The 14041-nt window shown below is 41.4% G+C and overlaps 1 protein-coding gene across 8 annotated transcripts in view; it reads right to left on the bottom strand.

Moving 5' to 3' along the window:
• The window catches only part of LOC147029000 (uncharacterized), a 335824-nt gene that overhangs the window by 57657 nt on the left and 264126 nt on the right, over window positions 1-14041 (bottom strand). For all 8 annotated transcript variants that reach the window (XM_085879912.1, XM_085879913.1, XM_085879915.1 and 5 more), the window contains 3 exons: window positions 11359-11551; window positions 3514-3650; window positions 153-339 (listed from right to left, as the gene is read on the bottom strand). In XM_085879912.1, coding sequence (XP_085736038.1) covers window positions 153-339; window positions 3514-3650; window positions 11359-11551 — 517 coding nt within the window. The remainder of the gene's footprint in view (window positions 1-152; window positions 340-3513; window positions 3651-11358; window positions 11552-14041) is intronic.

Below are 14041 nucleotides of genomic sequence, written 5' to 3'. Positions count from 1 at the left end.
ATTTGTGGAGTTGATTGCCCATTACCTCAACTTCATCAAAACTTATAATTAAAAAAGAAGATCAGTTTCCAAACCTACAGTGCAACTCAAAATTCAGGTAATTGTTTCACTTTATTACAAATAAGTGGTAAGAGGTAAAGTTTTTAACTGACCTTCCATGGATCAAGCTCGCAGGCAGAAAGAACAAGAGAAGCAGTGCTATAACAGATGCCCTGTGTGATAAATGGCGATGATATGGGTCGTGGATCAAACAGGTTTGGGTGGTTGCATACTTTGCGCAGCTGCATCAATATGTTAATCACACTCATGAAATGTCCACTTTCCAATGTCTCCTTTGTCCTGGGGATTCGGATGGCCAGGGAAGGCCAGGTAGAAAGTTAAGCACCAAGACATATGGTCAAAGTCTTGCGGAAAACTTAACATCACTTAATCAATTTTGTAATCAAATAAAATAAAAAAGATGGCTTTTGCAAAATGCAGATGTAAATTAAAAACAAAGAAGAAAAGTGGAAAACGAAATTCATTTGCAGCAACATACTTCCTTATTTTCATAGCCAAGTTCGAGAGTTGTTAAATATATTTTGGTAAGGAAGAAAATAATTGTTGCAATCTTTATTGTCAATTCACCAAATTTACAGCACCAGGTGATTACAGTTAACTTGATAATTATATATCCAAAAGAAAAATGTGCAACTTGTAAAAGCTCACATTTTGTCCCGAATAAATATGGCTACATTTTCAGGGGTTACTGGGTTCCATTGTGAATACGAATATAAACTGGTCATCTGTAACATTATTCGTCCCCGTTGGACTTAGTCCGAAATGCGGGGCTTATGGATTTGGTGTCAATATTTGTGTCTGCGCGTGCGTGCGTCCACAACCATATATTGGACGTGCATGGACCGATTTTATTTGTACTTGGCACAAAGATAACACAATGGTATACATATGCACATCATTTTGTTTCACGATGCGATCAAAGATGGCCGACTGACATCCATTTTAGTTGTAAAAAAAACAAAAACCCGATGTCGAACACGTCCTCAACCATTTCTCAGACACGCATTTACCGACGTTGCTCAAACTTGGCACGCAGACAATGAATGACGTCTTACATATGCACGTCTGTCCCCCCCCCCCCCCAGATCAGATCCAAGATGGCTGACTTGCCACCATTTTGTTGCTTAAATGTGTCCCCAACCATTTCTCAGACATGCATGGTCTGATTTTGTTCAAACACATTGATACATGAGCACTGATGGGTGATTGTGTGCATGTGTATGGAGTGCTGCTGGTGGAGGTCTCATCAAGGGGTGTTGTGCGGTTGATGTGTGTTTTTTTTTTTAAACCAAGCCCATGTCCCCTCCCCTGGGTAAAAAATAAAAAACACTACAAAAAACTATTTTTGAATGAAAATTTTTTTTGCATTTTATTCTTTTGAACATTTTGCATTTTCTTCTTTTGACCTTGTGTTGATAAATGAGTGTGGTATTCATCATGATGGGCTGAATGGCTTCCACCTGTCTAATTTCCTTGTGTTTTTCATAATGGCATTCATAATCTGATCAAAGATGGCCGAATGGTAGACTGGCAGCCATTTTGGTTGTACATAAATATGGGCTCGCCCCTTAATGCTGTACAGCAAAATTACTAAAGCAACGGAGGCTCTGACATTTCATGACTTTTTTTTTTCCTTGTTATTCAAGTTTTCAAAGCTATACATCTATCTATAATTCCAGCAGTGTGTGTGTGTGTGTGTGTGTGTGTGTGTGTGTGTGTGTGTGTGTGTGTGTGTGTGTGTGTGTGTGTGTGTGTGTGTCTGTGTGTTTCTGTGTGTGTGTGTGTGTGTGTGTGCACGTGCATCTGTGACCGCTGTTCCTCGACAACCACTGGTCCGATCTAATTGAAGCTTGCCAGATATATTGCTGGGGCCCTGTGGATGTGCCTTTCCAAGGTTTGATATTAATCGGACAAGTGGTTCACAAGTTATGGCCATTTATTTACCAACCAATGAAAGGACACGTTGCTGCGTAGGCCGGTGCGCCGCCGGCCGACGATGACGTCACGTGCCATGCCGGTGACGATGGGGTTCGGTGCCTTAGTTACCGTGGCGGAGGAGTGGCAATGGTCAATGGCAGCGAATGTCATGGCAAGCAAAGATCGAGAGGTAAACTTGATTTTAATTTTGATTTTAATTAACTCTGTGTGTGTAAGTTATCACAGCAGTTGTTACTTCAATGCAAGCGATAATTCATGGAATGCATGTGAACATTCCGTACGGGCACGCACCACTTCCGGATAGTGATGACTTCATGTATGCTAATAATTTCTCGATTTCTTATGCGCATTTATAGATAAACACAATGCCCCAATCCAGTCGTCGTTTACGAGAGCGAAGGAACGAACTGTGTGGTTGTTTCTGGCTCGCGGTTTAAAGCTTTTTTTTGTTTGTTTTTTTGGGGGGGTTTGCACGTACGGGCACGCAAGAGCAAAGGAACGGCCTGTGTGGTTGTTGTTTCTGGCTCACGGTTTGAAAGTTTTTTTTCCACGTACGGGCACGCACGTACGGGCACGTACTAGTTTGAAAATAATTGGTGAACTTGGGTGGTTGACATCTCAAGTTAAAGAGATGCTTCAGGTTCTACGAAAAGTAGCACTTTAATCTGATGTGAATGAAGTTTGGAAGGATATTGCCTGATGAGCAGTGAAAATCTCTTGGAGGTTTGTGATCGATATAAAGTTGGCATGAAAGATATAAATTTTTATGAGAATGTCTTAAATCGTTTTGAAGCCTCCCAAAGCCTGCTTCAAAATGCTTCCCAAATAAGATTTTTTTAAACTATCATGAAAATAAATTTAATAAATAAACATGCAAAAATGATTAATTCAAAATTGGAAATGAAAAGTCCTTTAAAATTTCTCTGGTTGGTAGAAAACTCTCCAATTAGTGATTACAGTACATCCAAACCAGATCGTATTCATTTTCCTACATTATTAGCATTGCTGCATTTGGTTAATTCCTTCATAACTCTCATACTCTGACTATTTTCATGGCATCCTTTAAGTGACATTTTCTTGGTGACAATTATTGAGGAATCTGACCCGTTTCATTTAATACACATTGCTCTTACCACCTGTTCATAAATCAAAGTAAATATTTTGGAGATTGAATACCCTACCACCTTTTCAATTGGTCTATTATCAAGACAAATCAGGTTGGTGAATTCTTCTTCTTGCGTATGGCAGCTTGGCTGCCGGGTTGCTATCATTTTGTTGGGGCGCGACTATGCCGCTGATGCTGTGCCCCTAATACCAGTAGACTGGTGCTCATTTCGCCAACCGCGGAAGGATGATAGGCTGAGTCAATCCCACTTGGTGTTATTCAGTGGCCAACGGGGATAAAACTCAGGACCCTAAGATCCCAAGCCAGCCACCCTAACCACTGAGCCAACACCAGGCTTGCAGGTGAGTGAATTTAAGATAATTTACATCATTAACTGGAAAAGGTCTTACGAGGCTTGTGACATGAAGTCGTCGTAGAGAAACCGCTGTCGTTTGGACAGACGACAACGCACCACGTGCTCATATTTCTTTGGCATCTGCTTCTCCACGTCCATTTTCACTCTTCGCAGCAAGAATGGCCGAAGAACCTGCATGCCAAGCAAAAAAAATAAAAATAAAAACCCAAGAACTGCACGATGGAAACAAAAGCCCTGAAATGTAATACTTCAGCACATGCAATTTTGACCGTTATATTTGTTGCAAAATACAATCAATGATGACCTCGTTTTGAGCTCGCAGGAAGAGAAAGTGAGGCCAGAAGTGTTACAAAAGGTTCTGCGCTATGTGTGACAGCTCTCACTGTCGATGTTTTTCCACATACCCATCCTATCCTGCCCACCAGGTTTCTTTTGAATCCGTGACATAACTTTTTGAGATATCATGTGATGTATCGTTTTTAGCCTTATCTCTCAATGGTGAAGAATCACATCAAAAGTTATAGTATCTGGTTATTCACCAAAATTCTGCACTTTCTTGCTGATTTGCATTTATCCCTGCTCATGTTGTGCACCCAATCAGACTCGTACATGTGCAGAAACAAATTTGAAGTGGCCAGATCAAAACCCATGAGTAATAATATAGTCTATGCTGAAGTCTCCTGTTGCCAAATGTAAAGAATCTAATTGTTCGTTAACAAAAATCTAATTCGTTCTTTAAGTGTATCTTCCTGAATCACTGGAACGTCCTGCCTATATCTTTGCTTACGATTATTATTTCTCATCCTTCAGACAGACGGGCAGCAGCTTGTTCCCTCTTTGTAGACCTTGTTAGAATCAGGAGCTAGTCCAATACTTGGAAGAAGTCTTTAAACCCCAACAAATCCCACACACCCAGTCTCTCCAAAAGGACCATCTGGCAAATCTTCCCATCTACTTCCAAAACAAACCACTTGAAGAGGTTCAGTCAGTGAAACTTTTGGGTCTTGCCATCAGCTACTGTATGATGGGCCGACCAACTTTCCAAGATGGCCTCCAACGCCAGGAGACTGGGCATCCTTTGTCGTGCAGTGCCTTACCTTGCCCAGTCTGAACTTTCGACAACCGATAAGGCCTTCATTCACAGCTTGGAATACTGCTCTCCCCTTTGAGGTGGCACGATGCAACTGAATGTCTAAGGCTATTACTTCAGCATTGCAGGTAGGTTGTTGGCCTCTCTGGAATATACCACCTCCTTTTTGGTCTTGCAAGCTCTGCCTTCTCTTGCCAGTAACCATCTTCTTGTTAAACTCCCAAAATCCAGGCTCACTGCTCACCTCCATAATTTGTTCCTCTCCTCTCGCCTGTGGAACCAACTTTCCCCATCTGTTCAGTTCCATTCTTCCATACAGGGCTTCATGAAAGCTGTTCACCACTACCTCAGGTAGTGATTGTTCAAAATTATGAGACCCCTTTGACCACCATCCATAGTCATGATTTATTCGGCCCCAAACGATCCCATTCCCAAACACTCCCCTTTCCACGTTGGTGTGATCCCCCCCCCCCCCCGCTCCCTAAACTCTTTGTTTGTTAGTTGTCGGTTGACTGGTCCCTTTTCTGTTTCATCTCCGCTTTCCCCTTCCTCCTCTTGCTGTTTCTCAATCAGCTTGCTCACCTACATGTGTCCTTCTCCCCCTCCCCTTGATATCACTCTCACTTCTACTCTGCTGTTGGTGCTTCCCCCTTTACATTTTGTTCCATTCAATGAGCCTCAATCATGTATCCCCCAAAAAGGTATATTTTTTGATGAATGACATGAATATAGACGTTCATTTGCAGACCAGTGTGCTCTTTTTACCTTTGCCACGAAAGGTGAAGGACGTTATGTTTTCACCTTCCCCCCCCCCCCCCCGTCTGTTTGTGTGCAGGATATGTCAAAAAGTTGTCAACGGATCCAGATGAAATTTGGTCGACAGGTTTGGTGTGTGACAAGGCCGAACTGGTTAGATTTTGATGAAGATCCGAATCCAGATCCAGCGACAAGAATATTTAAAGTGATTCTTCACCATTAAGAGATAGGGCCAAAAATGATACATAGCATATCTCAAAAAGTTGTGGACGGATTCGGACAAAACTTGGACACATTGGGTGTGTGACAAGGAAGAATTGATTCAATTTTGGTGAAGATAAGAATCTGGATCCGAATTTTTTTTAAGGTGATTCTTCACCATTGAGAGATAGGGCTAAACTGATGTCACGATTTCTCAAAACGTCATGGACGGATTTGGATGAAACTTTATGGACAGATTGGTTTTGTGACAAGGACGAATTGATTTGATTTTGTGAAGATCCGAATCCGGATCTGGATACGAGAATTATTTAATTTTGTAAGTGATTCTTCACCATTGAGAGATGGGGCCAAAAACGATATATAGCATGATATTTCGAAAATGTATTGGGCCCGATATGCTCTCGTGGATCAGGCATTGCTGGGCGGAGGTATGCGCTCTATCGAGTGCCCTTTTAGTTTATAGACTGTAATGTACACTTTATGACTTCCGTTAAATGCTTTATTTACTGCTTTGTTAATGTGACTACTGTTCATCATATGGCATGTTCATGCCCAATATGGAAAGAAATCACAAGTTGATGTACAATTAGCTCTTCCGTTGTTATTACCCTGGCCAGAGGAGAGGGTATTGCATTTAGGTCCATTTGTTACTGGCAAAACCAAAGATTCACAAGTATATTAGCTGGTCTGGTCTGTAATTATATCTATCTATGTCTGTTTGTTTGTTGGGTGGTTGCGAGACTACCCTTATTCTCAGGTTTTCCGTCTGTCTGTTTGTTTGTATGTAATGGACAGCTCTGGAAGCCAGAGGAGTCAACCGATTTTGATGAAACTCGATTGGTAGGTTCATACCAGGATCTAGTTGTACGCTTTTGAGCACCGTTGCTATGGACGCCACCATTGCCTAGCAACGGGACTTTGAAATTTTTGAAAAAATCCCCAAACATTTTTTTTTCCGAAAATCAAAAATCGGCTTCCGCGCTTTTATGCACACTATAATCAACCTCTGTCAAAAAATTTCAGCCCGATCCGTCAAAAACTGTATGACTAGTATGCAATAATATATTACTATATGCTTTCACCCCAACGTTTGCGTTGGGATTCCCTAACGTAGGGTTAGGGAATCGAACACAAATGATGAATGGACAGTTGCTCGTCATGTTCCTATATGGAACAACGAACGGCAAAAATGCCATCTGATGTGTTCTCTTATCTACATATTTCAAATTCGCCTTAGTCTCGCGACCACCCATGTCGCCGACCGGCTTGTTTGTTTGTGTGTGTATGTATGTATGTATGTATGTATGTATGTATGTATGTATGTATGTATGTATGTCAATCACCTACAGGTCACATTTTTATTCCTATCTTTACAAAACATTACCACCTGATAGAGATCGTGGCAAGCTGGAAGCCTATTGTTTGAGGGCAATAGGTCAAAGGTCAAGGTCACATAAATCCTCAATTTTTCAATTTATTCACATGATATCTATGCATATCTACATACATAAAAACAAAAAGCACGGTCCATCCGTGAAGCCGTGAGACTATATGTCTATTAATTATGTACTGTTTGAACGTCAGTTTCACTCTAAATTCACACATGTACGCCGATTAAATACATACTATTGGAAAGTAACTTTCGACCCTTTAGACTGCTGGGACTCCTTCAACCGTTGGAAGAGCCTTTAAGATCACCAAGTAACTTTAGCACCCAAAGACCCTGTTAAACTCGATAGACCCCAAAGACCCTTTAGAACCCTGAGACCGCTGTGACCCTTTAGATCCTCTCAGACTCCTTTCTTCCCTTTAGACCTTCAGACCTTTTAGATATTTTAATACCCTTAGACTGTTAGACCCTTTTTAGATGTTTTAAGACCCTTTCAACCACTTCAGACAATTCCGACCCTTTAGACCCCTTCACCTTTTAAGACACTTTAGAGTTTAGACCCTTCAGACTTACTTCGACCATTTGATCTTTAAACTTTGAGACCTTCAGACCATTTGACCTTTACAACTTTTCAGACCTTTGACCTTTATGCATTTACAAGTACACCATTTAGACCTTTCATTTGCAATTAACAACCTTTCATTGAGTACATCCTTCCATTTATTTGCCACACATAAGCCCTGGTGAGGATCCACAATCACTTCTTGCTTTTTCTTGTTAATGTTGCGGATGCTTTCGATTACAGATTTAGAGTCCTCTCTGATCCAGACTTTTTTTTTTTTAAACGAGCAGAGTGCCTGCCCGATGACCGATCTTGTTCCAAACATGCAACATGTTCTTCAGACGCATACCTATATTTGGGCGGTGTATAGACAACTGACAGCTCTGCATATGCAAAAAAACCCGAAAAATAACGCGCGTTACGTGCATGAAGCAAAAACATACCTACTGCTCATAATTCAAAACACCTCACTGTACTGGAAAACCTGGGAACAGGAATACTGTACTGTAAATCTACAGAGGTGGTGAATGTAAACCCTCCCCCACCTGGAGGTGGCGAGACACAATACACATTTACATAGAAAATTTGTATCCCCTGTCCCCCCCCTCCCCCAAAGATAAAACACCCCTATACATTAATTGCGGTCAGCTGATCCTCTGTAGAAAGTCTGGATATAATTGGCCCAGAACTGGAGGTGGAGTAGTATGACAAACAAAACCACAAATGCACAAACAACGGTCTGTGAATTATAGTGAGGCTACAAAGATAAAAATTACCCCCGTGTGGGGGTGACGGTCATCTCGAAAATACCACAAGTTCTCAATGTTCAGTTATGACCGAAGACTACTGCGCAGTTCTACTGCACAGCTCGAACTGCGCAGTTTGGTTAAAGATGACTCGGCATTTTGGCGCGCGTGCACGAAATCATATTTTGAAAATAAATGCCGACGTTTACATTTCGGGTTTTGAAACTTTTGCACCTTCGGCGGAAAATGTATAAATATAATATACAAGGTCAGCTGCTATGCAATGACACCATTCACTAACTTTTACCATGCCCAGTAGAGAATATATAGCCTCCTGAAGGTAGGGCAGTTTTTGCAAACTTTGAAGTCACGTGACGCGAAAACGAAAGCGAAATTCGAAAATCCGTCCTGACCAAATTTGGATATTGTCCCATACATTCATATGCAAGAATCAAATTCAAGATCGCTTGAGAAATGTAGGAGGAGATAGATTTTGAAAATCGTCATTTTCGCATTTTTTGCCAACTTTGAAGTCACGTGACACGAAAACAAAAGCGAATATCGAAAATCCGGCCTGACCAAATTTACATATTGTCCCATAGATTCATATGCTGCAATCAAATTCAAGATCGCTTGAGAAATGGCGGAGATAGAATTTGAAAATCGTCATTTTCACAACTTCAAAGGCCTCGTGACCTTGACCTTGACCTTCGATGACCTTGAAAGTCATACCATCGTGTACGTCTCATCGACCTCTATCAGGATCACTAATGACCAGATCTCCCGCTTCAATTTCATTGTGAACGGACGGACGGACATCGACACCCATATTATTAGGTCATGCTCGAAGAGATGACCTAAAAAGGCTAAAAATGTGTTTTATATTTATATTTCATTTCTCCTTCCTTCCCTCTTTGTGAATCGCATCGGCGTTCTTGGCCATCTTCCAGATGACGTGACGATCAAACGGGAAGGAAATTAAAAAATCTGTCCGGTTAGATACAAGATAATATTTTTACTATCATAATCAATAAACAGTTGCCGAATATCTTGTAGAATGGCAGACTAGATAGGTTTTGAAAATGGCGATTTTTATAACTTACGTGACCTTGACCCTGACCTTGAACCCGGACAAAAGTTATATCGTTGTGCAACACTCGTCGACCTCTACCCACATACTAAGTTTCATCAAGATCAGAAGGAAAAATTGTTGATGGACGTACGTGCGGACATTTGGTCCGGCTTTATTAGGTCATCTCGGTAGAGATGACCTAAAAACCAGCATTTCTACTTGAGCTTTGTAAGCATTGTATATTCGTATTGTTGCCCCTGAAATAATGCTTCTCAACGATTTCAAACCAAATTGTCTACCTTAAATGGATGACAAATCGCAACTTACAATGTCCTTTTGAATTTCATAGATCCAGTAAATGAAAAGTAATTCACTGCGTTTACCCGGAACTAACAGTTTTCTCGTTTACGATGTATTTTATTATTAGGTGAGGCGCAACCGAATATTAGGTGATATTATGTTTTCACCCCATCTGTGTTTATTTGTCTGTGAGCAGGATGATTTAAAAAGTCTTGGATGGATTCAGACGAAACTTGGACAGGTTGGGTGCGTGACAAGGACGAATCCATTCAATGTTGGTGAAGATCCAAATGTGGATGTGGATAAGAGAATTTTGAAAGTGAATCTTCACAATCGAGTGATAAAGGCTAAAACGATATGTAACATGATATCTCAAATATTTGTGGACAAGTTGTGACAAAACTTGGTGGATGAGTTGGTTAAGTGACAAGAACAAGCCGATTCGACTTTGGAGGTACAGATCCAGATCCGGCCCATCAGTGGGATACAAAACGTAAACTGCTCAGCCGAGCAGAGGTGTGCACTCTACCGTGTGCTGTTCTAGTATATTGTGCTGTATTACATATTTTACAATCGATATCTATTTTATAAGTATTAAAGGTCCACTTTGCCATACCAATTCTTCCAAGTGTTTGAATGTAGAACGTTTTACATATAAACACTATCAAAAATTGTTGCCTTGTCATCAAGAATGATGGCATATTGTGTTTTAAGCTGCTTCAAATAATCACGTCTATGGATTGCAAGTTTAGTTGATTTGAACTTTCCATTTCAAACGATCAAGTCCACATTTTATGTTCTTTCTCCACCTCTTCTAACTATGAAAGCAATTGTGTGTTCAGTCTTTTGTGCTCATCAATTTGTTCCCTCAGACATTCAATTCGTCCTGTTGTTCATAGCTTTATTCAAGTTAATACTTTTGTCATATCTGTACGTACACATGCACGTACTTTCCATCGAGTGAGTTCAAAGATTTTGATACTTCTGTAGACGTGGGAGTGTCGTGTATATCAAGATATTGCTGTGGCAAAAATTGCAGGGAAAAGCATAAAAATAAAAATCCCTGGGTTTACTTTGTTTGCATGTGTCGAAAGTGAAGAGAGATGTGACAAAACAGGAAAGAAATAGTGGATTTGGCATTTTTATGAGGCGCAAAAATCCACATCAAGATACTTTGCCTGCAGGTCGAACCTTTAAAAATTGCTCAAGTCCGCATCATATTGATGGAAACAGCCAATTCGCGTGTCATAAAGGTACATGGTCGGATGGGGCCATTTCGGACTCATTTATCATAAAAATACATGTTTATGAAACTAGAAACACCCACTCAATTTGGAGAGTAGTACCAATTAGTATGCAAAATTTCGTGGAGTTTGGGCGAAAATTGTAAGCTGTTGACCTCACCCACCTCCCCCCGCCCCCCATCATTTATGTAAGCAATCACTCAAGGGGGGTATTTTATTTTATTTTTCTTTGTGCCCATGACCTGATTCTGGGTACCACCAATATGAGAACAAAATTTGGTGGAGATCAGGGGCCCTGTCGTTTTCTATTTTTAGCTCGCACGCACGCACACGCACACATTATTTAATATAGTAGGATAAGAATGCACAATAGCTGGAGTTTTTATGCAGTTGTAGGATTTCTGGCGACTATGGATGCATTCCATTCATAGTCGTTCCTCGAGAGGTGGTAATTTTTAAGCATGAATTAAATGCGTGGAGATGGGAGGCTGCAGGACCTTGTGGAGGCGCTTGACTAAGCTGTCATTGTACTCCTGGCTTCCTTCTATCATGCCAGTGAGTGGGTTGGAGAACCACTCGCGAAACTCTCGATGGGACTGGAACACGTGTGGCATGAGGAAGTGCATGAGGGACCATAGTTCCATGAGGCTGTTTTGCAGGGGTGTTCCAGTAAGTAGCAGCCGGTGCTCACTAAGATGGAATAAAATGGGAAAGACAATTAAAAAAATTATTCAAAAACTTGCATAAGATAAAAGTTGGCATTAAAAATAAGTGGTAAAACAAGTAAAAAGGACATAAAATGCTGTAGCCCCCATTGTTTTAGAAATTTTGCTGTATGGAGTTAAAGGGCTAGACCATAATTATACAGAACTGCAATGGCAACCAGTCCACCATCTTTGATCAGCCATCTTTGATCAGCCATCAGCCAACTTTGATCAGATCACAAAATAAGGTTAGGTGCAAGTGTATGCCAACATGTACTGTGCTTGTGCAAAGTTTGAACAAAATCAGACCATGCATGTCGGAGAAATGGTTGGGGGCCACGTTTAAGTAACAAAATGCCACCAGTCGGCCATCTCGGATCTGATCTTGAAAAAAGATGTGCACATATAAGCCATCATTCGATATCTGTGCGCAAAGTTTGAACAACATCGGTAAATGCATGTCCGAAAAATGGTTGAGGGCGTGTTCGACACCGGGGTTTTTTCTTCTTTATTTTCCAACTGAAATAGCTGCCAGTCAGTCATCTTAGATCGCGTCGTGAAACAAAATGATGTGCATACCATCATGTGTTGTCTTTGTGCCTGGTCGGAATAAAATTGGTCCATACGTGTGCGAGATATGCTTGCGGACGCACAAACAGACATGAAAATGAAGACCCAATCAATAAGCCCCCATTCCGGACTATGACTCATGGGGACGAATAATCCTCGAGGTAGAAAGATCAATACAGCCATTTATAAAATAAAATATCCATATAATATTGAGTATCAATACGAGGGAAGGAAAAAATTATTATTATTTTTATATATATATATATATATATATATATATATATATATATATATATATATAAATATATATATATATATATATATATATATATATATATATATATATAATATATATCTATATATATATAATATATATCTATATCTATATATAATATATATCTATATCTATATATAATATATATCTATATATATATATCTATATATATATATATATATAATATATATCTATATATATATATATATATATATATATATATATATATATATATATATATATATATATATATATATATATATATATATATATATATATATTGTTACGGCTGTGGAAATTCGCAAAGTACCATATAGGTCCTTAGTTCAGTTATGCCGATAAGTCTGTGTTCAGATAGATTACCCCACCGTTGTCTAAAGGGCTGTGATCTTTGAGGTAGCCGTTTTTCTTTTGCTATCGTTATTTTGGACCAACCGCAACGCCAACCACAAACCACCTTCTCCGCAACGCCGACCACCAACCACCTTCTCCACCATGCCAGCCACCAACCACCCTCTCCACACCGCCTTCACAACGACATCTCCCCACCATCTCCTAAACCACATTTCCCGCGATAAATCAACACGAACAACGTCGCCTCACCTTCGTTTCCGAAGCGGTGCCATCTTGGTGCCAGCCACGGCGAGTCAGCATCGCTGCAGGCAGACGCGGGGGTTTCCTCGCCGCGCAAGTCGGTGATTTCGCGCACGTCCGCTCACCGCGCAAGTCGGTGATTTCGCGCACGTCCGCTCGCCACGCAGAGTCGCTGTCTTCACGCACGTCCGCTCTGTGCAAGCTTCGCCTCGGAATTCGGATCAAGAGAGCGAGAGGGGCGGCGCCAGCGGGGGGGGGGGGGTCAGAGATCAGAGGTGAGAGTTCGGAGATCACATCTCGCCTCACGGACCCCATATAAGTGGTCAGTCGGTGGAGTGTCTGTCAGGGTTTGGAGCGCCTGGAGCTTGGAGCCTACAGTTGGTGGAGAAGCTGAGGAGAGCGGAGGAGACGCGGGCTGGGAGCGCGGCCGGGCCTGCTGTGCCGCGTGTTCATGTGCAGGACGTGGAGAGAGCCGAAGAGAGCTCGCCAACCAGCACCGAATGGTCTGGGGTGATCGGGCTTCGGAACAGTCCGAGCATCGCTGAGGGACGGACGGGTTCTTAAAGAGAGCATCAACTCAGAAAGAGCAAAGACCCGTTCGTTCCTCTCAGGTATTCCCGGCTGGGGCCCGAATCACCAGGCTGCGGCTGAGCCGCGGTTACGCAAGCTGCCGTGGGGACGGAATGTCACGGGACGCCCCAGTGAGGACAAGGTAACCTGCGCGGCCTCTTGGAGCTCCTTCGGTCCTCAAAGCTCCAAGTCATAAAGACCCCGAGAGGTCCAGTCTACCCCTTTGTTTTTGAGGGGGTTTTTTCCTTGTTTTTCTTTGTATGAAAGTTGTGGCGCCATGTCCGCGAAGTAGAACCTGTATAAGTAAATGTACAGATTAAATAAACCGTAGTAGTTCCTTTGCATTGTTTTTGTTTGGCTGTATAATTGCATGCTTCCTCTCCCCATTCATTGCTTGACTGCAACATTGCTTACGTGTGCTTTGTAATAAATGTGCTTCTTTAAATGTGAACCTGCTCGTTACGTCTT

Source organism: Eptatretus burgeri, chromosome 4, assembly GCF_056783735.1.
Source record: "Eptatretus burgeri isolate ZD-2024b chromosome 4, Ebu_testis_v1, whole genome shotgun sequence".
Classification (NCBI taxonomy): Eukaryota; Metazoa; Chordata; class Myxini; order Myxiniformes; family Myxinidae; genus Eptatretus; species Eptatretus burgeri.
Note: the sequence above shows the minus strand (reverse complement) of the source record. Positions and strands in the feature narration are given on the sequence as shown.